Source organism: Penicillium hispanicum, assembly GCF_028827665.1.
Source record: "Penicillium hispanicum strain IBT 35686 chromosome Unknown utg000003l_segment0_segment0, whole genome shotgun sequence".
Classification (NCBI taxonomy): Eukaryota; Fungi; Ascomycota; class Eurotiomycetes; order Eurotiales; family Aspergillaceae; genus Penicillium; species Penicillium hispanicum.
The window spans coordinates 3,396,695-3,421,071 of NW_026623195.1; the positions used below are offsets into that span (position 1 = coordinate 3,396,695).

The 24,377-nt window shown below is 46.7% G+C and overlaps 6 protein-coding genes across 6 annotated transcripts; 3 read left to right on the forward strand and 3 right to left on the reverse strand.

Annotated features, from left to right (window-relative positions):
- Positions 1–188: 188 nt before the first annotated feature.
- Positions 189–2,383, forward strand: N7459_003708 (shugoshin family protein; the record flags this gene model as incomplete). Its single annotated transcript, XM_056942892.1, has 4 exons — positions 189–237; positions 291–729; positions 784–1,298; positions 1,362–2,383. 4 exons carry the CDS (start codon positions 189–191, stop codon positions 2,381–2,383), a joined length of 2,025 nt encoding a protein of 674 aa, XP_056802775.1.
- Positions 2,384–2,835: 452 nt separating this feature from the next.
- Positions 2,836–3,406, reverse strand: N7459_003709 (PPP1R11/YPI1 family protein; the record flags this gene model as incomplete). The annotated part of the gene is made up of 2 exons (XM_056942893.1): positions 2,836–3,146; positions 3,196–3,406. Coding segments are annotated over 2 exons (522 nt in total), but the record flags the coding sequence as incomplete, so codon positions are not given.
- A 558-nt stretch (positions 3,407–3,964) lies between these two features.
- N7459_003710 (exportin CRM1) lies at positions 3,965–7,857 on the reverse strand (the record flags this gene model as incomplete). The annotated part of the gene is made up of 11 exons (XM_056942894.1): positions 3,965–4,205; positions 4,272–4,443; positions 4,512–4,890; positions 4,974–5,203; positions 5,262–5,732; positions 5,792–6,563; positions 6,635–7,347; positions 7,435–7,506; positions 7,561–7,633; positions 7,688–7,717; positions 7,792–7,857. 11 exons carry the CDS (start codon positions 7,855–7,857, stop codon positions 3,965–3,967), a joined length of 3,219 nt encoding a protein of 1,072 aa, XP_056802777.1.
- Positions 7,858–9,871: 2,014 nt separating this feature from the next.
- N7459_003711 (uncharacterized protein) lies at positions 9,872–12,013 on the forward strand (the record flags this gene model as incomplete). The annotated part of the gene is made up of 1 exon (XM_056942895.1): positions 9,872–12,013. The coding sequence occupies one exon, from the start codon at positions 9,872–9,874 to the stop codon at positions 12,011–12,013; it is 2,142 nt and encodes a 713-aa protein (XP_056802778.1).
- A 533-nt stretch (positions 12,014–12,546) lies between these two features.
- Positions 12,547–13,730, reverse strand: N7459_003712 (porphobilinogen synthase HEM2; the record flags this gene model as incomplete). The annotated part of the gene is made up of 2 exons (XM_056942896.1): positions 12,547–13,449; positions 13,512–13,730. 2 exons carry the CDS (start codon positions 13,728–13,730, stop codon positions 12,547–12,549), a joined length of 1,122 nt encoding a protein of 373 aa, XP_056802779.1.
- Positions 13,731–17,226: 3,496 nt separating this feature from the next.
- On the forward strand, positions 17,227–18,090 carry N7459_003713 (uncharacterized protein; the record flags this gene model as incomplete). The annotated part of the gene is made up of 3 exons (XM_056942897.1): positions 17,227–17,426; positions 17,460–17,616; positions 17,656–18,090. The coding sequence occupies 3 exons, from the start codon at positions 17,227–17,229 to the stop codon at positions 18,088–18,090; spliced, it is 792 nt and encodes a 263-aa protein (XP_056802780.1).
- Positions 18,091–24,377: the final 6,287 nt, after the last annotated feature.

Consider the following 24,377-nt stretch of genomic DNA (forward strand, 5'->3'; position numbering starts at 1 on the left):
GGGGCTTGCACATTAACTAACTAGCCTGCCAACCTTGGAAGATCGCCCAGGAGGGGAACTGCTGAGTCACCCAGATATGCACTAGACCAAATCTGGACAAACATCAACACCCGTGTTTACCTGCTACCCTCGCACTTGAACCTCGATCATCCGCGGAATTCGATCGCACTGCGGCCAAGCCCCCCAACATGGCCCGACTCAATGACTACGCGGCTCCACCAGAGTCGGTGGAAGCACGTAAGTCAATATCCCAAATGTTTCCTGAGAATGGTGCTGACACGATGTTCCAGTAAAACGACGATTCGTACGACAGAACCGGGAGATCGCGCGCGTCAATTCAATGCAATCTCTCCGTATCCGCAGCCTGGAATCAGAGGTGTCACATCTTCTAGCTGAGAATGTATCGCTTCGGGAACAGGTCATCAACCTCACGCAGGAGATCGAACGACTGGAAGCTGTCAAAGGTCTACACAATGGAGTTTACGAGATAAAGTCCCGCCTGGACTCCAAACTTGCAGAGTTGAGCAATCTCGCATCTGAATTGGGTATGCTGCCCCGGAGAGCAGGCAAACTGGATGGCGGAAAATCCAACATCGACCCCAATTGTCGGAAGGCGACAGCACCCGATTTGAAAGCCCGAACGGCTGAGTCAGAGCATCTGACAGAAATTGATTATGGGAGACTGCCCCCAATCCTGGAGAACAAATACTATCCTCGAAGAACGCTAGAGTAAGCACCGGCTCTATTATTTTGCCAGGCCTATGGCATGACTGATTGGCCTAGGGCACAAGAGATTCAGAATCTCGTGCAAACCGACTCTAGCCTACTCGGCACACCACAGCCTGGGGTGATGGATGTCTACGAAGATGATTGCGCGCAGCCTCATGGTGCCGAAGTGATCGAAACTCTGCCTGAGAGTCATACCGATGAAACCACCAGCCCCGAAGCTTTGCTCCCGCCCACGCTTGAGACACGGAAGAGAAAGAAGAAGGCAGATACAATGACCATAGATTCTGGATACCAGCCTCCTTGCACACAACCCATATTTAACGAAGGAACCGCCCATCTCACCAAGTCTGGAGCTAAGCGCAAGTTCAGCCCAGATGACGATGGGTTTCTGCCCGATCTGAGTCCGGACCACAACGAGTTCCAGTTTAGCCGAGCTCATTGTAGTCCAAGAAAGTCTACGCCCTCATCCGACCTGAACAGAAAAAGTCCTTCTCCAAGCAAAACATCAATGAGTACGCAACAAAGCTCTGCCAACCTTGAACCTGCCAAGCGGAAGGTTCTTGAGCCGAGTATGAACCATACCACTTTGCTTCATTTTACAGTGGTGACCTGCTCAGCTAACAAATTGACAGAGAGTGCAAATTTAAGCCTTGGCTCGCCCAGAAAGGTCTGCGCAACGTCGAACTCGGACAAGATCGCACATCGCATCGATAGGGATGGAAATGCCAAGTCGTCTCGAAAGCCCAAGGAGAATGAAAACCACGTGGGCAAGCCTTTGACTCAGAAGAGATCTGATCGGGGCTTGCAGCAGGAAAATCGCTCGAGTCAGTCTATTGATCTGCATGAAGCTGCGCAGAGTCAATCCCAAGACACACTCGCAAAGGATTCACCCGCAGAGAATTTAGAGGAGTGTTTATTGGGAATGTCTGAAGGGACAACTACATCTCGTCCCTCACGGCGTCGTGGTGCAGTGGTCAGCTATGCCGAGCCGAATTTGCGAGACAAAATGCGTCGCCCGACCAAAGAACTGATCGACGCCGTGGGAAAGCATGGAACACGCCGATCATCCAGCTTTCAGGTTATTCATGACAGTATGGGCGAGGAGGGCGAAAAATCTCAACGCAGCAGGAATGGCATCAGCCCCCGTCCTCCCTCCGCTAGGAACTTCCCGGCAGATCTAACCCTTGCGGACCAAGCCACAGACATATTTTCCGCCGGTGGTGATGGCAACCAACTGTTTGCAGCAGTATCAAGGAGAAAACGCAAAACGTCCTCCAATGTCAAAGACAGTGATGTTCATACAGGCCTAGATAGCGGGGATCCTTCAGCCGCAACCTTGATATTCAAGGCTCCACACTTATCCAACCGCCTGTCGAAGACCTCTGGCGAAGCGTTGAACTCTCGGAGGCAATCCAGACGACACTCTTCAAATCCGAAGAACACGACCGATAGCGCATCGCCTCGAAAGGAAGTGAATGTTAACAATGAGCCGCAGTCTCCTCTGTGGAACAAATCTCCAATCGACATGGCATCTTTAGCGCAGAACGACGACGGCCTGGATGAAGAGATTTCAGGGCAGCGGCTCCCTGTGATAGATGCAGAAGCCAGGCGGGAAACCCGCGTTGCGACCAGAAGAAAAAGTATGATGGTGTGAGGCTTGGTGGCATGCCTCGAAGTTCAATCTTCTAATCGTGTATTTATATTATAAGACTGTATCTGCTGCAGTAAAGATACCCTCCGCTTGTCTTCTTAGCCTGGCAATTCCAAGTTATCTTTCTTTTTTAGCCTTAAGATCCACCAGTCAACCGCATTCAATTTAATATGAGAAACCCCTAGTGGACTGGGAGCGCGAGTGAGAGTCTGACTTTCCAGGTTCTCTATGCAACCCGGCCCTTGGACTCCCAGCCCTTGGACTGGCGGGAAACTTCGAAGGTGGGAAGGAAAAAAACCCTCGCGGCAGATCGTGAGTAGAAGCCGTCAAATGGCACCTTCCGCAGACTGAATCAATCAGCCGCATGAATTTCTCTTTGCGAGCATAAGTGTTGACCACTGCAAAAGTCCTTGATGAAATCACGCATGATCAATGTGCACCATTCATGTATACCGCGATATGTTCTTCGATGACTTGGGCATCTTCTCATATGCGTTCGGACTCGGTTTTCTGTGCCTTGCCTGACGATGCTGAGAACAGCAGCCACTGGTCGTCTGATCTGGCGATTGCTCCTGCGAATTCCCATCTCTCGGTTGGCGCCCTCGATTGTGGGGATGGTGGGAGTTATTTCTTCCGAGTCTACGACGGTCCACCTCATTGTCACTTTCGGAGTCCGAGGAATTGGAATCAGAGGACGAGGACGAGGACTCAGAGCTACTTTCCCCCACAGGTCGCGATTTGTGGTAGATACAGCACACTACCCATGCTCAGCAGTCATTCCCCAGTGTGGGTCGCCAGAACAGAAACGAACGGACCTTTGGAACTCTTCTTGCCCATTCCTTCGTTATCCACCACGTCCTCGCTCCATCGGATACGACGAGCGGCCGAGGGCTCTCCGGTAGTAGTCGTGGAATCTTCGCCCCTCAATCGGAGAGTTCCTGAGAGGCGAACCGTCGACGAGTCTCGGGATGTCTCAGTGGTGGTTTGCAGCTGGGGATTTGCGCCAGGCTGACGTGTTCGAGACATGGCAGATGATATCTTATGCCAGTAGCCAGTGGGATGGGATGTATAAATCGAAACCTTGCACAACGCGAGTTGCAGACGACAACTTTTTGAGGCGAGCTTCACGACGGCAAAATGAAATGACCGGTAAGACTCTCACCGCCTTGGCTCCCCGGGTCTGATGAACAACTAGTGTGGGTTCCTAGGACCTTCGAATGGCGAAAGGTCGGACATGGCTAGAAGATTTTTTTTTAAGAGAGCTATCTTAAGAAAATATCAAACAGAACCGCCTTGCGAAGGGTGAGCGTGCAGAGTACAGAGTATCGTAGGGGGGAGTGGGTATGCAAACTAGCATGATCCTACACCAATGTCGGACCGGCTCCGTCGCAGGGAGCGCGGCTCTCTATGCTGTATGCTGCCCCCTGAGTGCTGCCGCCTGCCTCCTCTGAAGGGTTAGAGTTCATACAGGGACCAGCCATCCAAGCCGTTATTGGCCGGTCTCGGTATCGACGTGTCCTCTGTCCATCCCGAAGAGCCAGCCGACACAGGTGGGGGGAACTCGGACCGTAACTCGTGATCGAGTCATAGTTCGTCTTCCTGGTCCATCTCCGACGGTTTCAGCAAGCCTCCCACTTTCATGGCTCGGTTTCTCTCGGCAGTTTGTGCATCACGAACAGCTTGCTCGCGTTCCTCGGCATAGAGCTCTGCGTTGTCGCCGGAGAACTCCTTGAGCGAAATCAGGAAATCACGCAAATGGGTCTTGAACTTGTTCAGGTCATCGGTATATGCGAATAGCCCAATCACAAATTGCTTGATTTGCACACTGCCGTGACATTAGTATCTGCCGATGTCCTATCCCTTCGGGGGGAGGGGCATGAAAGCGACCTACTCTTGCAAATTCTTGAACGCATTCTGTAACAGGTTGGCAATGTACTCCTGCAAGAACTCCTTGTTGGACGTCCCCACAGGTGCTTGCTCGGGGGCATAGATGGGTTCTTGGATCTTGCCAGATTCAATGAAGTAGAACATGCGCGATAGGAGCATAGCTTGGGATTTGAAACCTAGGGGGAAGAGACACGTCCTCAGCAATAAGTCGCAGCCAAAACAAATGAAGTGGGGGGCAACATACCAGCCTTGTGATCACTGTCGGTAAGGACGAAGAATACATCCTGGAGAATGGGAATATAGAATTGGCGGAAAAAGATGCTCGACGTCTGCATGTCAGTCTCGGCCATATTATTCATCAGCTCCAGGCACATGGTGAGGCCCGTGTTCTCAACCTCCCGGTTATCGTGCTTCGATGCCCACATGCAAGAATCAATGACAAACTTGAACTGCGGGGCATCAAGCTTCAACAGCGCTTGGAAGCAGTACAGGTTGATGGCCTGAAGAAGCTTGAAAAACTGAACTCGATGTTCAGGGTACTCGTGGAAATCCTTGTTGATCATTTCCAGAGTACAGCTGAATACGCTATCCATGATAGCCGGAATTTTATCCTCCATCAGATTCTGTTAGAGAAACATTCTGTTAGCTACTTCGGAGCGAATTGACAGAGTCCTAGTCATAGCAAAAGGTTTAGTCCAAGACATACGTGAAGCTTGTGGATGATTGTGGTCACAACATTCAACACCTCTGCTTCTCGAGCATCGGGCACGTTCCGGTGGTAGTCGATAAGAACAGCCTCCAAAAGAGCCGGGACCATGTTGGCATTGACCATTTCAAGGTCGTCCGACTTCTCCACATAGGTATCAACGAGCTTCAAGATCTCCTTCTTGATAGTCCGAAGCCCGCGGACTTTGGGGGTCTTGGGCGCAATATTCCCTATAGCCGAGTCGATTTAGTTAAGTTACCTTTCCACAAATGGGTTGAGAAGTTTTACCGTCAGTCGCCACAGCTTCGTTGATCAGCTGGCTAGAGGCTCGGTACATGTTCAACATGTCATGATAGATGCGGCCGATCTGGGAATAAAAATAAGTTCCAATGGATGAGCACGCAGCGACGTTGGTTTTCATGATATTGCCAATGATCTTGATCGTGTTTCCATCCTGAAGAATGGCGGCATTTTGGTTGGCTTCCGCGATGATTTGATCCCAAGCTGAGTTTGGCAGAGCCATCAGGTTTTCTATCAGGCGATCCTGCAGTCCCTTCTGACCCTGGGCAGAGATCATGTAGCCGCACGCTTCGTAGAACGTATGAATCTGCTGGGGAGAAAGGTCCATGGTGATCTTTCTCATATTTCGAACGATCTCCTCGATGAATGCTTCACTCTCCCCTGGCTGAAGGGCCACAAAATGGCGTCGGCACTTATTGGCAATCTTGATGAATGTATCACAAGCCATATCTTGGACACCTACATTGAGTCAGTCAAGCGAAAAGGCAAATGCATGCATGGGGGACGGGCGGGCGGACCTTCGTGCGTCTCGTGCATGAACTCGAAGAGCTTATTGACCACAGTTTTCAGGAACTTCCAGTGAGCCTTCAAGAATCGAGGGTACTGGCCCACAATGTACATGATGTTACTCGCGACGACGGCCTTGTTATCCTTTCCACGTTTCTGCTCTGTCAGGCCGAGTAGATCCTTGATAACAGTGACCAGGAACCGCTTTTCCGTCTCTTCATTCATGGCCCCCGAGATTGAACCAATTGCCCAACACAGAGTATTGCAATTAGCCCATGACCATTCAGACCCATCAACTTGCTTGGCCAGCTTGTCAATCATGATGGTCTCAGTATCCACCACGTCCAGGTGGGTCAAGTAGACCAAACATTCTCGAATGGTTTTATACAGTTGAATGGTGTCGCTTTCCTTCACGAATTCACGCACTATCTCGCCCTCGTCGTTCTCGACAATCAGAACCTCTTCTGGACGGACCATTTTCTCGATCATGACAGTGCGAAGGTTCGATAAGACGGTCTCATATTTGTGCTTGCGGAGGGGGTAGTTGGCAAGGGTACTGGGGTGGGGAGCACCACCATTGGACAGACCGCTCACACCCATCGACACCAGCGGATTAATATCTGTGATAGGAAGCTGTTGCATCTCTTCGTACAGCTCTTGTACCAACCGGGTCCAGTAATCCAAGCAAATCTTGAACACCTCACGATCGTCAATTTGACTGATCCGGATCAAGTAAAAATGAGCGTGTGTAAGATAATCCTGGTTTGGCAGCTTCTCAACGAGCTACATATCCGCATGTTAGTCAACTTTAACAATGTTGCAGCTATGGGTATAACGGCAACTGAATCACCTACATCTAAGTGGGCACTGAAAAAGCTTGATAGGAAGAGTGCCAGGTTTGATACGAACTCCTGGTCTCGCCCGTTGCTCCGCGCGTAGGTTTCCTTGAGATCCATGGACAAAGGGATAACATTTGAGACCTTGGTCAGGGTTTCTGTGAACATGTGCACCAATCGCTCATCGTAATTGTAAGGCGAGCCAATTTGTAAGCCGCCGATCTCGGTGAGGCACTTGAGCGTGACATTTCGAAAATCCGGGATGTCCAGGAATCGAGTGAGGAGGGTATTGATGATAGGGGTTTCGAAGATATAACCCAGCGGAATCCAGTTGAGAAAACGCAGAAGTGTTTCAAGTGTTGCCTTCACGAGACTTGGCTGATTCGCGGTATTGAGCACCTCGGAGCAGAGTTGAAAGATGGATGCGAATTCCTGGGTCATTGAAGTCTTCAGGTTCCGGGCCTTGACAGAAGTCATTTGGTCTTGCGAGAAGTCAAATACTTCCTCCGACAACAACCGCAGAATGGCCATGTTGTTTTCACAGATCGAGAGGCTGGCATGGCAGGAAGAGATGATTTCGTTGATGAAATTGGGCCAGTTGTGGGGCCACTCCTGCTTCAAGATTGACACCAGGACCAGGTTCAATTTGTTCAGAAACGCGCGTTCACTGTGAAGCTTTTCCTCAGAGCTGGAGTTCTCGATGATGAAATTGACGATGAAATTCCGGATGCCTTTATCGGGGGGTTCACGCTGTCAGTGTATGTTCGAGTGTGCGATTTGTTGGGGGGGCGGGAGGATAGATCCAAGTTTGAAAATACCTTGACATTGATCTCTTGGTAGGACCTTCCATCGAGTCATGATCACATCGTCGAGAACTTGGAGGGCGATATCTAGACACAGTTAGCAAGCACGCCCCGACCGGGTGGATGGAATGCGCAACCCACATTTTGTTTGGGGATAGGATGCCTCCTGCAAGATATTGCCCACAGTCACCCACGCATCGGGGTTTTGTTTGAACTAAACATCCGATGAGTGTGTAAAATCGGGGCGGGTGGGAGCGGCAGAGCTTACTTCTGTCAGGGTCTGCTGGGCTTGTCTTTGCTGCAGGTCGTCAGTTCAAATACTCGCGCACGTCTATCCAGGACGCCTAAAAGAAACCAGGAAATGAAACTTACCACGTCCCCTTTGCCTTCGAAGAAAGCCCGGACCGTGTTGTCCAGCTCTTGTACAGAAACAGACATGCCGCCGCAAAGATTGGCGAAGTCGCCGGGGTCACGGAATGGGCGTCACGACACAGAATCGTTGGCCGGGAAATCGAATCGGGATAGACCGAGATAAAGTAAATTGGGAAGGCTGTAGAGTCGCCTTCGAGAACCTTGGCGGAGAAGGTTGTAGAGAGGAGGGGGTGGTGGTGAGGTCAAGAAGGACTAGTGGGGTAGCAAGAGGGATGCTCTGGAGGGGTTTTGGGTAACACCTCTCTCTCAGCTCTCTTAGTAAAGAGAAATGATAGGCTAGAAACACTCTAGAAACTGGGGAGGTCGAGTGCGGGATTGGTATAATTGCAGAAGGGGAAAAAGGGGAGTGGGATGAAGAAAGAGATTTAGGAGCGCAGAATAACACTGGCGGTGAGCAGCGCGTCTCTCTTGTTTGACTTGATGGTTCTTGCTTTTGGCCTGGGAGACAAGGTTGGTTCGGGATCTTAGTCAGCCAAGCTCCCGACGCGCTTACGGAATTCGGTAGCAAGCATGATGTTTCCCGATCCCATAGGCGGAAGATAGAGTCTACACAGGACTTAGCTGTACAGGACTGTCGATATGCTTGGTGATACTATTACTTCTATACAAACAACCCTAGGGTACCCAATTCGGATTAAGCTGTATATATAAAAATCCAGGAGATATATGCAGACCCACCCGTCTCTCTCAATCTTTTAACACATCCAGATATATACACATGATGGGAGTGAAGCTGACGCAGAAAACAAGAAACAAGAAGGAACAGCAGAAGAACGAGGGTGCAGGGGCCTATAGGGTGAAAGGCACGGATCGGGGCCAACGGGGGAACCGGGGAAGGTCGGCCACTAACTGCGCGGACGTGACCAGCTGATAAGCGATGCATAACCGCCCAATGCGCCCTCACGGCGCCAATGGCGAATATGGCATCGCGCCGCAAGAGGCCGCCCGAGTTGCGCGCCCCACCGGGACACGGGGCGCCTGGGAACGCGCGCCATTGTCGCTCCGGTCGCCTGGGAAATGATGGGTGTCTCAGACCCGCGCACACCTCACCTGGTCACGGCGCCTGCGCCTTCCGATTGGCGGCCATCGTGACGCCGTCCTTGCCGATCGCGCGCCAACTCCTCTCTCCCCTTTCCCTTTTTTCTCCCGCCCCGACGTGCTGTGCGGCGGATGGGGGCCGTCGATTGGGTTGGGGATTTTTTGGGGGGTGTGGGTAGAGGGCGAAAGGCTGGATGGTTGTACTTTTCCGCTCTGTAGGTCGTGGTGGTGGTAGTCCTGGTCGTAGTATATAGACCTTTTTATTCTTAGCAGCGCCCCCCCCCCCCGGTTCCTCTTTTCCCTTTCCCTCTCCCCTTCTTCCTTTCCCCGTTCATCCTTCTCTATTCCTTTCCCTTCTCTCTTCTCTGTCTCCCTCTTCCCTTCCCCCCTCTCCTCTTCCCTCCAACTCTAACATCGCCGCCCCCACCCCTCCGCCTTCTTTCCTCAACTTCCCCCGGGCTATTTCTTCTATTCTCCCACCCCCTCTCCCTTTACCTTACCAAATCCATCTTCTGCTTTTCACAGTTTCCGTTGTTATTGTCCTAGGTAGTCTGTCTGGTTCCATTGGGCCCGAGACCAATTGTGCCCACCTCGCCCCGAGCCGCCCCACTCCAGACGAGATTACCGCGACTCTCTCCTTCCCCGGAGCACTCATTCAGAGAAGCGAAAACCAGCGAGTTCTCGTTGCGAGCCATATCAGCTCTGCTTCGGTATCTTTCACTCTCTCTATTGGGTATTCTATTTTCAATTGCGGGTTCGGCTACCTTTCGGCGCGCGCCTATGGTGTCGAGGCCTACCCGCACCGTCTGTGTCTAGGCCCTCTCCTGCCACAGCTCATGGCTCATTGACATCAAACCCCGAAACCACACTGTAAGCTCTTTATACGACCCGATCTCCGCGTCGTGCGTGGATTTCTATCCACAGTGCAAAGCAGCTAGAGAGGGAGAGAAAGAGCAAGAAAGAAAAGAAACCTAAAAAAGCAATGACGGCCGTCGCATCCGCCCCCGTGATGAGCAACCATGACTCCGGGACTGAGACGGGCACGGAACACAGCCCATCTCGCTTCACGGCGGTTAATGGCAGAGACGCCTCATCAGCTTCCGGGGCGAATGTGGGGAACCCCCTCCCAATCACTCAACCAGCCACTGGTGACCGAAGAGGATCTCCAGAGACTCATGAAGCCTTGCGGCAAGATAAACTCGCGGAGCGGGAAGATTATGACCAAGATGATCAGCTATCCCCACGATCCTCGCTGCAGGGAACGGTGTCCCAGAATAGACATAAGCGCAAGAGATCGGATTCTGGGGGGCAGGAGTCTCGGCACAATTCAGAACCACGCGGAGTGGGGAGAGACCCGAGCCGTCTAGATGACTTCAGTGCACATCCCAACTCTAATGGGGCAGGATCAGGGTCAGTCTCGGAGATCGAGCCAGGACATCCGCCAACGTCTGGCCACCGGTCCGATACCAATGAGCCTTCTCAGTCCGCGTCCAATGGGCCATGGATTGAATACGATTCACACCTGATCACCCAGGCTCAGCGGGCTCAGCAGATCGATGCGTCTGATGTGGAGTTGGTGGATGCGCTGCAACGAGAGGCGCAAACCCAAGAATCTGCTTCACGGAACATCGGGGCGAACCGCCTGACTTCGTCCGCTCCCAGTGTTCAGCCGGCACCTTCACCAGCGTACTCATCTGAACGCCAAACAGCTGCAGTTCAGGTGGCACCCAAGAGAAAACGCGTTTTCAGCAATCGAACCAAGACCGGCTGCATGACCTGTCGCCGCCGAAAAAAGAAATGCGATGAACAGCATCCAGCATGTGAGTCTTCTCGTGAAGGCGACTTTCGAGCCATGAAACGCTCGAGCGGCGTTAATGGACGAAAACTGATCATATCTATAGGTAACAACTGCATCCGCGGTGGATTTCTCTGCGAAGGTTACACGTCGCGAAGCACTTGGCAAAAGCCTTCCAGCTCAAAGGCACCCGTCCTATTGCAGTCAAAGGAAGGCTACCCAGAGATCAGTGGCCAATATCTACCAGAAACTGCACAACACCATGATCGACAACCGAGCCTGGCCGAACACATCGACTCGCGGAAGATGCGACCAGTAGTCATCGAGGATGTTGAGCGACCAACTCCACAATACAACACCAGCCCAACGGGTGCGGGCTCCAGTCATCCGTCGTGGTCAAAACGAGGCTGGCCTAGTACGGGTCATCCGACCTATCCATCGGAACATCTCGCCAAGGCCGACTATCGGGAAGTTCCACCGATCCACGAACCATCACGAGAGGGGCCGCCTAAGCCCGAATATCCAGTCGTCCAATCGATCCGCGAACTTCCCCCAGGGCCGCACCCAAAAGCCAATATTGCCTTGTTCCAAGGCGGGGTGGAACCACGACCGCTGCCCACCGCGCCCATAGATACCAATAGCCCCCAAGCCCAGGCGAGAATGGCTCTGAGCATCGAGCATCAGTTGTCCGGTCGCGCAACCTCCGGAGACGATACGGAGAAAGACAAGATGATCCGAGGCGACCTCTATCGACCCTTCGACGTTCAATTGGTGGAGGACCGTGACCGATGTAAGGGTGCCCTGTGGAGGTTCAACAATGCATGTAATCCATTGAATGGACTCGGCTCGAAGGAACAAAATCGCCTACTCAAGGAGATCCTAGTTCCGCCATCCAGTTCCGCCGTCAATTCCCCTGCTGGCGTCGCGGGTTGTCGGGCAGCTGGCTCCATTGGACAGGGGGCTGTTGTAGAAGCTCCCTTCAGTTGTCATTATGGCTACAATATCCACCTCGGAGAGGACGTGATGGTTTCCCATAATTGCGTCTTTGTCGATGACAGTGTTATCAGCGTCGGTGCCCATACCTGGATTGGTCCCAATGTCACCATTCTCAGTTCGATGGCCCACGCCAGTATGCAGGAACGCAAAGGCTCACAGAGTCGCTATCAAGGTCGTCGAGTCACTATCGAAGAAGACTGCTACATCGGAGCCGGGTGTACTATCTATCCCGGTGTATCTCTCGGCCGAGGCACTTATATTGCTCCGGGGGAGGTTGTTAAACAGAATATCGTGCCTTATGGATTTCAGGGATTCAAGCCGAGCTACATGTGAGTCAGCATGGGTGTTCACAATTCAACTCCCTATCGATCATCACCCTGCTTGATCTCTTGGTCTCACTCTGCAATGTTCGATGTTACTGTTATGTGTGGATCACGATGTATTAGCTCTTTTGCCTTTGGATTTTTCTATTCTGAGTAAATTTTGAGTGGGCGCTCTGGAGGACAGGAGTTGATTGAGTCTTTTGTCCGTCGCACCTCTCCCTGCCGATTGGCTTGTGTTGTCTGATGGCAGTATATAATCATTATGTCCGAACTGGAACGAACCCGTTAACATCCCGAATAGCCCGGGAATGAAGATGTTAGGATCAAGAGATAAGATTAAGAAAGAGATAATACATGGCCGTGGCGGACAGTGCCGAGGCAATAAAGAATCACATTGTGGGTATCTGGATATGTTTGAAAAGTGTTGCAAGAGATGCATACCCCCCGACACAAGTTCACCTCGGGGGCCTTATCGTGTAGAAAATCTGTAGGGCAGGCAGAGCCTCACGCATAATCGAACCACGCCCGCAGTATGCAGAGACCTCAGAGCCAGTCCAAGAATTCTGGAACAAAGTAGCTCACAACAATCCCTGCCCCTGCCCTGAGGATTCCCTCGGTGCTTTCAAAAGCCATGGCCTTAAGGTCGAACACGCCGGCCTTAGCACCTGCGTGAATCATGGCATATTCACCGCTGACCTGGTACGCAGCCACCGGAAGATCCTGGGCCAGGTCTTTCGCGTCACGAATGATATCCAGGTAGCTACTTGCAGGCTTAACCATGATGATATCGGCACCCTCAGTCATATCTCTCTGGATCGCACGCCGAGCGAGACCACGACCACCTGGGGGGAGCTGGTAACAACGACGGTCACCAAATGAAGGACATGAGCCAGCTGCATCGCGGAACGGCCCATACAGGCAGCCACTAAACTTGGCACTGTAAGACATCAGAAGCACACGGTGAGCCAGACCAGCCTCGATCAGCTTGAGCTTAATGGCTCGGACTCTTCCATCATTCATGTCAGAAGGTGCGACACAATGGGCGCCAGCAACGGCATATGCCAGAGCAACATCGGAGATCCGATCAACGGATTGCGCATTGTCCAAGGTGCCATCTTCTCGAAGGATTCCACAGTGGCCGTGGGACGTATATTCGCACAGGCAGACGTCAGTTGTGATGTACAGCTGTGGAAAGCGAGACCGAAGGAGCCGAATGGCTTGTATCACAGGTCCTGCTGGATCATCTGCGGCCGTGCCAAGTGCATCCTTGGCGGAAGGTTGTAGCGGAACTCCAAATAGTATCACTGAGCGCAACCCTTTCCGGACCAATGGGGACAGGAAAGGAACGAGACGATTGATGCCTCGACGGCATTGATTGGGAAGCGACGGGATAGGGGTCTCTTCATCGGGGTTGTCGGTGATAAACAGCGGGTAAATAAGCATCTCCTGGGAAGAATGATAAGCTGGGGGATTCGAAGGACAGCAGTCAATGCCTATGTGATACGAACCTTGGTCAGTTGTCTCTCTGCCTGCCATGATCGGCTCAGTGGGTGGCTGTAACCGGCATGAAGCTGGCTGGAAATGTCCCCGGATATGCTGACACTTGTAGCAGCGGTGCTTGTGTATGACCGAGCAGTGCGGGATTGGGCGTGTGAAATCTGTGAGCCACGATCGTCCACATTCGAATCTCGAAAGGCAATATCAGATACAAGGTTAGAGAAAGACATGGAGGCCTCTAGGATGTAACTGCCTAGGTGTCACGGTAGTGATGGAGGAATGTCAAAAGGAAGCAGTTACAGCACGTAGGAGAGAAAGGTGGGGGGGGAAGTAGCAGAGTGGCAATCGGAGTTTGGTCGGCACAGAAATATATGATCTGTCAGCCGAGGAAGGCGGGTAAGGCGGGTAAGGCGAATGCCCACGGCTGTGATTGGCGAGGTGCCACATGATGTCCCAACGAATATCAAAATTCTACCACAGCTACATCAAAGCCCCCTCGTATATCTCGCTCGATGGATCGCCCTGCGATTTATACGCCTTGGAATTCTCTCCAACAACAGCAATCACCGTTCGTCATTTGCCACCTCTTGAGACAGTGCCGCTGTCCCAGAAGGCCTGCCCGCCCCGATGGACCGCAACTGATGCTGCTTATACATGGGGAACTGGCTGGTGCTCAGCGATAATCCTCATGGTATCCCTGGCATCTCTTTATTAATAGCAGAGGTGGCGGGGTAGCAGCAGGGGTGGCTTCTTCTGTCTCCCACATACACTCCCGAGGGAACCAATATAACCGCACTAGAAGCAGCCAGAGCAGATCCCCTTGTGCGGGGCTTCATACCAGAGCCTTTCGCTCGGTTGGGGCTATTCGATATATCCCGATCAGGTACCCCGGTATTGTATGACTTTTGAAGTCGCCAGTAGCATTCCTGCATGTTCCCTTCATGTTGACCCACTACAGTCCCCTGGTCGATGAAATATTGGCCTTTCTGTAGGGACTCTAGAGTTTAGAGCTGAATCTTCAGGAGAATTGCCCTCCAAACGCCTGAGAATCTCATAGCACCTATTCCGATATAATATAGATCAGATACTAGGCTATTTACACCGCAGCTCTCGCAACGAGCGAGGTTAGTACTACCGCAAGGCTCTCTAGCTCGGCTCGCCGATTGCACCCACATAATGGCCGATGCCAAAAACCCTACCACCATTCATATATACCATGTGCCTCCTTAGCCATAGGAATAGGTGTTTTCCGGGTTAGATTATCGATACTTGTCTGGTGGCTAGCCACCTGGGCTGACCTTACTCAGATATTCTATTCTAGACCACCTGTGAACCACAGCTTTGTGTGGCTGCAGATATGCATGTATCTATGGCAGATGAACGAAGCAGTAAGTCCTTATCTCGATTCACACGGCGTTTTGATACTAGCAATGTCTTCTGTATCATAACTGCAGCGAACAAAATATGCCACAGGCCTCGTATACAGCTCTTATATGTATAATATCATGCTTCCAATACACGAAGTATATATATATCGGTCGATAATTCTTAGATAGGTCGCTATAACTGTTGAGGTCTACTTAATCCCTCAACGTAATGAATGCCTTAGAATCGCTGATACTGGAGTATGGTGATAGGAACTTGCTGACGAGCTATATACTTGGATAGAGACTACCTATGTTCCCTGGGTGGCAAATAGGTCTTTATAGAGGGGCTAATGAGGTGTACTGTGTCGGGCATTTTATGATCAAGTAAATCGGGCGTTATGAGGAAATCATATAAATTCTGTCCCCAGTAGTAATGAGGTTACGTGGGACCGCCTACCTTCTTTACCTGTCTTATCTGTTGGTCTGACTAGACACTTAGGCGCCCTCAAAAGGGAGGCGTCCCCGAACGTTGGATATATCCTTGCCTTGCATCCGTAACGTCGGCAGCAGCTGGCAAACAGAGACTAGCAGCAGCAATGCCAGGAATATGTTGATACTGAAGAACATTAGGGGAGACGAGGTCTGACCCCAGGAAGTCTGCTCACACTGAGCTGTGAGGAGACCACAAAGTCTAGGGCATCTGATGCAACAAATAATCTTGCTTATATTAGACCGCCTCATTTTCTTCCTCTTCGAACACCTGAAGCTCTATATCTATAAAACCAACTTTTACCTTGGTTTTCTTTCTAGAGTTATAATCTAGGAATATCTAATACCCCTATAAACAGCCTATCAATTTGGTCTGGCCACACTCGAAATTTTCCCGCTAAGATAGCGATTTTAGGATTTAACAACTTAACTGTTTTTCACAAGTTTGTGTGGAAATAGGTCTTTTTCTTACATATTTATACTAAATAAAGAATAGATGGTGATTATGTATTCTACCAGGGTTGAGTAGATAATTTAGATATATATCTTGTATAGGGCTCCTTTAGTAAAAAGGATCTACAAAATTTTACTTAACTTCAAATGCCTCTACCCCATTACACAAAGAATACCCAAAGAAAATTTTGTGTATAAAGATAAATTCCGATCGATTCTGAATAAGTTAAAATTATCTACAAAATATGTTATTTTATAAAATTATAGTGATAGAGCACTTCATAAATTGCTTGGTTGGCTATTTTATATGGGAATTTGGGTAGTGTCGCCAAACTTAGTTGGTATCAGTATAGTACAAATATAAGGATCTCTTATGATAATTACGACTTTCGCATCAAAGACACATTTTAGAGGGTATACTAAATTACGTATGCATATACTCAGAGCTACTTGTGTATTCGCGTGTATTCTACGACTTCAAATTGTACTAGCAATAGTGGTTGTATTTATGATCCCACTCTCTTCTTGGATTTCCATCATATAATGCCCACAAGAACTAACCAAATTACAACCCACTCTATAACTAAACTTGGTATCAGGGTCGAGAGGAAGAGTTATCGGGGACAATAAGCTAACAATCGAATCGAGAACTAAACAGAGCCTTCTACTTAGCATCATTGCACCGCCCGCACTTTAGCCTCTTGGCATCTATGGATGATATAAGTCTACAGGTGAGACTTCTCATGTTAATATTTCTTTGTTAATGCCCGATATATCAGTTCCTATCCATGGCCACTATTATCTCGGTCACATTTCTGTATCCTGCGCCTTGCAATTCTTGTTAACCCCCCAACCCCTGGTTCTTACCATCACACCCATCCACACCCAATCCCAAACACCCAATTCCACACACCCGATTCCACACACCCGATCTTGTCAGCTTGACTTTACCATGGCGTCGTTTCTGCCAGATACTGCCATGATTTGCAACAAATGCAACTTCAGCGGCCACTTTGCTCGGGACTGTGATAGGCACTGCAGGTGGTGTCATCATATTATGAGAGCTAACCATTATGCAATCTGCAATCGGGCACCAGACTGTTACAAGTGTGGCGAGAGGGGACACCTTCCCCAGAAGAAGCAGAAGCGCAAGGCAGAACGCCAGCCGAGCTCCGAGAAAGAACAAAGGTGCTTCAACTGTGGCGAAGAGGGTCACACCCAGACCGAACCAACCTGCTTTAAGTGTAAACAGCGAGTCCACTACAAAAGGGACTGTCCTTAGATCGACATAACAACCTACAAAGAGAGAAAGGGAAATTCGTCAACAGAGAGCCAGCAGGTAGGCTAGTACATCTTACATATAGTTCATCAATACTTATTGACGCATTGAAACTCTCAGTCACATCCCGAAATCAAGATGCCGGAGCTTCGCGCCATCATTTCGTCGTTGGTAAACAAGCTGTACAATGGAAAACTGGAGGATCGGCTGATCAATCATATCCCCTACCATTCCGTGATTGACGCCATTGGGGGCACAGAAGAATTTACCCAGGTCGCACTGAATGCGATTGATGCTTGTGCCCTCGCGCTTCAGGGAAGTTTGATAGCAGTGGAGAAGTAAGTTGTCTTAGACAAGCACCTCTCAAAAAGAGAGTATGTATTTGAGAAGAAGGAAAATCTGATATATCCCAGATTGGACATTATTCGGGAATACCAGTCTCAAGAATCAAATCCTTGGCCTCATTTCAATGGGGGATATCTGGATTATATCACTGATGTGCGGGATAAGAGCTACTGGCGTGGCTATGTGGGACAGACCTCAGATTTGGCAGAGCGAATTCCTTAGCACTTCCGTGCAATTCGAAAAGGAAAGACCGGGGCTCTACACTACTACATGATTACCAAAAGTTCTGCTGCGGGTTTCTGCCATGGAAATTTCATCCGCCTTTGGCTACTCGAGTTCCCTTGGAAGACTGAAGGTGCAGTCAGACAGGTTTTTGAAAACGTTTTGGAAATGATCTTCACACATGCTTTTCAGACGATCTGGCCCTCGATCCTAGAGGAATACTTCGGTCCCAGTCCGGAAAACTCGTATTCAAATGTCGGTCTCAACATAATTCCTCCGCTTATGCAAGGGAGAGAGCTTTCACCGAGAGTTCGAGGAGACTTTGCCAAGCTTCTAGAGAACTCCGACGATCCCGAGATACGTGAGTGGCCCAAGGTTCGGGCACAGCAAGAAATGCGACCCAGAGTTCCCAAGGGCCACATGACTGTTCTTTAAAACTGATGCCGAAACAATACGTCGACATTCTTCGCCACGGCCTTCAGACAAGGCTGGGTCTATTAAACAGTATTTCATGGCAAGCGGTGGAGAAAGTACCGTGGGCACCTCCTGAAGAACGGGCGACTGTTGATATCAAGACTTGGTTTGGGGGTATATCAGCCTGGCTACTTGAACAGCAAATTTGCAACTCCAGCGAGCTGGTGGTCCCGGTGGGGGCCATGTCAGAATGTATTGGTGTTGTGCTCGATAGCACACCATGTCATAAATATGATGACGGGGTTTAGCTCCCATGGGGCCTGAGGGAAAGTGGTTTCACAGAGCAAAACTCCTTGGTATGGATCGCCAATTTCCAAAAGTACATGCTCATCCCTGGTTCATTGCAGGCCAGCCGACAGGGTCCTCTTGACACACATGTGTTGTCAAAATACACACAAGACCTGATCGAGAAAAGTAGCATGCGGGTTATCTTCTCGGTGGTCAAATGGCAGAAGATGTGGCGATTTTGGAAGATGACCGGACTCAAGCAGTTAACTTGAACATTCAAGGTCTGAACTACCGCGCCTGGATAAGGCTGAGTATAGGGCTGACCGGGTGACCGGGTGGAAATGGTTTTACTAGTATTTACTAGTAGCTCTGTGTTGTTTACCACTTTTTATCACTTCTTTTTTTCTCACCCGGTCACCCGGCGAGCTTCATTCACCCGGTCAGGTTATTTATAATAGCTATTAGTAATTCTTAGTAATTTATAGTAGTTAATAGTTATATCTATAGATTATATAGTTATAAATCTATATCTAGTAATTTCTAGTAGCTAATAGTAAAATCTATCTATCTATATAACTATATAATCTATAGATTTATATATCTCTAATATTAACTAGAAATTATTAGTAACTACTAGTTATATATATATATCTAGTAATTTCTAGTAACTAATAGTATAATATATAGATATAGATATAGATATAGATATAGATATAATTATTAACTACTAAAAATTACTAGTAGCTACTATAAATAACCTGACTGGGTGACCAGGTGAAAATCTAAAAAAGCTGACTGGGTGATTATTAGATTAGCTAAATAGGAATTTATAGTAATTACTAGAAATTCTTAGTAAAATTCACCTAGTCACCCGGTGAGTTTATTAGCTAGAATTCTAGTTTTTTTTTCTATCTAATCCTATATAGAATTTATTAGTATATACTAGTAATTATTATAGCTATTAATAACTACTAATAATTACTAGTATATACTAATAAATCTTATTTAGCTGACCGGGTGAACTAGTTTTTCTTACTAACAATTTCCTTTTCTTACTACCTTTTACCACTAAAACTTTTTAGATTATTATATATCTACTAGTAATTACTAGTATATATTAATAAATCCTACTTAGCTGACCAGGTGAATAGAACTCACTGGGTGACCGGGTGGTTAAAATTACCACTGATTCCTATAGATTCCTACTATTTACCACTGATTTTTTAGCCACCCGGCCACCCGGTCAGGTTTTTCCACCCGGCCAGCTTAGATCATGTGATATAAAAATATCAGATCAGAATGTTTACTATAACCCTCTAGTAAAGACTGGTAAACACTGGTAGCTACTAAGAATAAGCTGACCGGGTGACCGGGTTTCACCCTGCCACCCGTTCACCCGGTCACCCGATGAGCCAAACCCCTGATAAGGCTGAAGGGGCACGCCATTGAACGCATATTCGTGAGGTCTCCCGCTCCTCTAGTCAAACTGTGGTCGACCAAAGGCCTAGCTGCCCAAAGGATTGGTGCTTTGTTCAGATTCGTCGGGGCACTTACGGAGGTCAAGCTTTTCAAGCATTTTTCGATAGTGGCCTTACGGTAGCGTTGATCGTTCGTGGATGGGACGATGAAAGAGCCGAGCGAGTTGAGCCATTGCCCCCAAGGTTAGACGAGATTAATACGACTTTAAGGGCGTGGCTCGAAAAGCTGGGGTTCACAGAGAACGATGACATTCGTCGCCTCGCAGAGAGCGGTAACGGGTCATTGAGGTTTGGGTTGCTTGTTCTCTCTAAAGTCCTACCAAGACAGCCAAGGGTGGGCGGCAGACGGATTCCAGACTCCATGTCCATGGTAAGTCGCAGTGTCATTACACCAGAAACACTGGACCGGGTCCGTGGATTGCTCAAGGAGGTTCAGAACAGGCATTCTTTCCAGTCCAGGGACGAAGATGCTGTTTCTCACTGCCTATTACCCGAGGAAACGAACATTGTGGAAGAAGCTATCTTGATTGAGGCGACAGACTGCGGAAGCGCTTTCATCAAAGAGTTTGATTCCAATACAGGGCAAGACTGGGTCGCTCCTGTTGGAAGTCATGGAGTGCAGAGAATTTCATCTGGCAGAACATATGCAAATGTTATGGCTTTCCGAAAAAACTTGAAGCTTTTGAATGGGTACTTTTTCAAAGGCACAGAGTCCAACAAAGGAAACCATAGTACCTACCAATTCAATGTTCAGCACACGACCTTCCGAATCCATAACGCACCCCCACATTCCAGAGGTTTCTTCTTGGAAGCTGAGCTGGCATCTGCTGGCGAAATGCATCCTCATTGCAATGCCAAGCAAGCCACGGAGGATGATCCAGGAAAACGATTTGCCCTCCGAGCCTTCCTTCGGGACGAAGATGGAAAAGAATACTATGAGGGGCATTCTAGAAGTGATACATGGCAAGCAATTGCAGTTGCAAATTCGTTCGTTGATGGCCTATCTGGTGATTCCCTGGAAGAGATCTGCCTCCGACGAAGACGATTTGTATTCATCGATCCAAGGCTCCATAATATACCCTCATCCCTGGTACCTTTTATCAATGGGGCTTACCGAGATAGCGATGGAGCTGTGGTCACATTTGGTGGGATTCACGGAAGAGGCGAAAATTGTAAGGGCAATTGCTGCTATATGGCCATGGCGATGAATGGGATGGGATCGTGTGGAGAAAATTTAGCATTGTAAGAACTGGGCTGTTCTACGGGGCCCCGGAGATATGTGCTGGAAACAAAGCAACTTATGATACGATCGGTTGAGATAGCAAAATTAGGAAGTTTCTCTTCGCTATATTCAAGAACCTTTGGCAGTCGATATTTATGCACCTATGCTAGATGAACTAGGTCTGCTGATTCTCCTCCCTCCTGCTGGGCGTTGGATCATGATGCTAGATATAAGAGAATCCTGCATCCAAGGCAGTTTGGCCGAGTGGTCTAAGGCGATTGACTGTGAGTAGCTCCACTTACGTCTAATTTCAACCATTTTCTAATTTCCAACAGAGAAATCAATTCCGTTCGCGGGCGGCGGTTCGAATCCGCCAGCTGTCGGTTTTTTTGGTTTTTATAAACCAACAAAGATATATAGTTGGTATGATATACTCCAACAATAAGTTTTCTATAATTTAGAGCCTTTTTTTGGAAGGGTTATTTATAGATCCTGTCTGACTTACATCTGAAAGGAATGGATGTAAAATTATTACCAAAGTTCAATCTATCCAAGGCAGTTTGGCCGAGTGGTCTAAGGCGATTGACTGTGAGTAGCTCCACTTGCGCCTGATTTGACCACTTTCTAATTTCCAACAGAGAAATCAATTCCGTTCGCGGGCGGCGGTTCGAATCCGCCAGCTGTCGTTGTTTTTGCTTAACTAAGTTAGTATACTCCTAACAATAGGTTGTATGTCTATGTACTGTATTATTAAGAGAGGGAGGGTTAGATTTTCCTTATGGAAGGGTCCACTTATTTTTATCCTGTCCGGCTTATACCTTCACGCCATAGGTTAAACTTCGTTGCATAGAAGTCACCCAAGGCAGTTTGGCCGAGTGGTCTAAGGCGATTGACTGTGAGTAGCTCCACTTACGTCTAATTTCAACCATTTTCTAATTTCCAACAGAGAAATCAATTCCGTTCGCGGGCGGCGGTTCGAATCCGCCAGCTGTCGATTCTTTTTTACTGGAAATAAGGTGGCTGTATGTAATTGCTTTATATATCCTTTGTGTATGAATGTATAATTATAACTTTAGCCTTATTTAAGTTAAGGCCTTCCGAGTATAATGTCTACTGTTTCAAATATTATCCCCCTTTTTCTTATATATCCTCTGCATTTTTAGCCTATAAAAGACAGAAGAAAGTCCAAAGTATAGGTCTAAATCAAAGCTAGGGAGAAGGATGATGATGATGGTGGTGGTAGTGGATTTATCTGCCCAATGTATATGAAAGGCTGTAGCTGAATTGAATTTTTTTTGGATTATACTCATGAGATTTGCAGAGCAGGAATGACATGATATTTCTAAGTTAAGGGGAAGAGTGCTTAAGTACGCGACTGTATGGGAGCGTATGGTTACCGAAGAAACCACTTATGTAGGTCCCGGGTTCCCAGACCACATCCTCCCCCACTAGATCCGAGTATATCCTTATGCAATAAAGCACTTATACCCGAATCCTCCCAAAGTGCCATTTTTATTAAAGAAGCCAGAGACCTAGGGTCTATATAGCAACGTAAACAAAGGAAATATAGCGTAAGCCCTAGTATAGGTAGTGTAGGCTATATCAATATAACAGCAAAGGCGCGAATATATACTTATTCAGTGCTACTATTTTTAAAGCACTAAGGCCCCCTTTTATTGCTAGAAAGGGAGCTTCTAAAGTATATAATATATATATCTAGTTATATAGTAACTGCTATATATAGTTAATCACAGGGAAAACTAAGATATTAATTTTAGATACTAATTAATAAGGCTGAAACCTAGTAAATATTAAAGAATAGTAAAGTAGCTATAAATAGTTATAATCCTAGTGTTTAGTTAGCTAAATTAGTAAATAAAAGAAAATTAATCCTTATCTATAATTAAATAAATATATTTATATTATAATAGTGAATAAATATCTTAATTAGGAGATAAAGTGTAATCTTAGTTATTATTAAAAATATAAATACTATCCTCTTTCTATATCTCTTTTTATATCTCCTCCTATTTACCTTTTTTAGCCTTTAATTAGCTATCTCTTTTTAAATTCTATCTGATTTTCGCCTTTTTTTAACTTTTTCTTCCTAAAAGCTCTTCTTACTATAGATAAATAAACTTCCTAAGCTATCTATATATATAAAGGTATATAAGGTAAAGTGTATATATTAATATAGTATATAGCTAAAACTAAAATAGTTATAAATCTATTTATATTTTTTAAAGGCTTAATAATAACTAACACTATAGATATATCTAAAATAATAAATCCTTTAGATATAATAATCTTATAGATACTAATTATATATATATTTATAGACTAATAGGGTAATACCTTAAAGCTAATAAAGAGTGTTACTATATATTAGGCTATTTTTATATAGTAGATTAGAGTAAAAGCTTTAACTAAGGAGGTATATAACTTCTATAAAAAGATATTAAGTCTATTTATTTTATATTATACTTTAATTATTAAAGGTATATTTATTTTTAATAGTATTTATATTAACTATATATTTAGCTAGAATAGTAAATATTATTTTTTTATAAGTGCTTATATTTTTATATATAGCCTATATAGTGGATTAATAGTAGAATTTAGGATAAGTTATAAAGTACTATCTATATTTATTATAAACCCTTTATATACTTAGAATCCTAAGTATTCTTTCTTAAGGGCTAGTAAAATAAAACTTAGTTTAGCTATTTTTAGAGATATATATAAATTAATAAGGTATAAGTAGTAACTCCTTTAGTTATATCTAATAACACTATAACTATAAATAAAAAATATAAATAGGCTAATAATAAGCTACTAAAAACCCTTAAAAAGAAAGGTTTATAGGATTTAGCTAATCTAGGGTCTAATTATAAAAAGTTATATAAGACTAGCCCTAATTTTAATATCTATTAGTATAAATTATCTTTAGATAACTATAAACTTAGTAAAGATAATAATCCTATAATCTTTTATTTAGTTTTTTAGGATATTAAGACTATAGATATTTAGATCTATTTAGATATTAACTAGTTTATTAAGATATTTATAGCTATAGATAAACTAAAGACCCTATATAGATTAGAGGAGAAAAAAAAGAAAAATATCTTTACTATAAATAAAGATAAAAAAAAGTAATAAATATCTATATATAGGTATTTTAGTAATTTCTAATTATTTTCTAGATTTTTTAGTATTTTTCTATTTCCTAAAATACTTAATAAAAACCCTTTATATTTATTATTATAGGTTTTTAGTAAACCTTATAAAGGTTATTAATCTTTATCCTAGGATAGAACTAT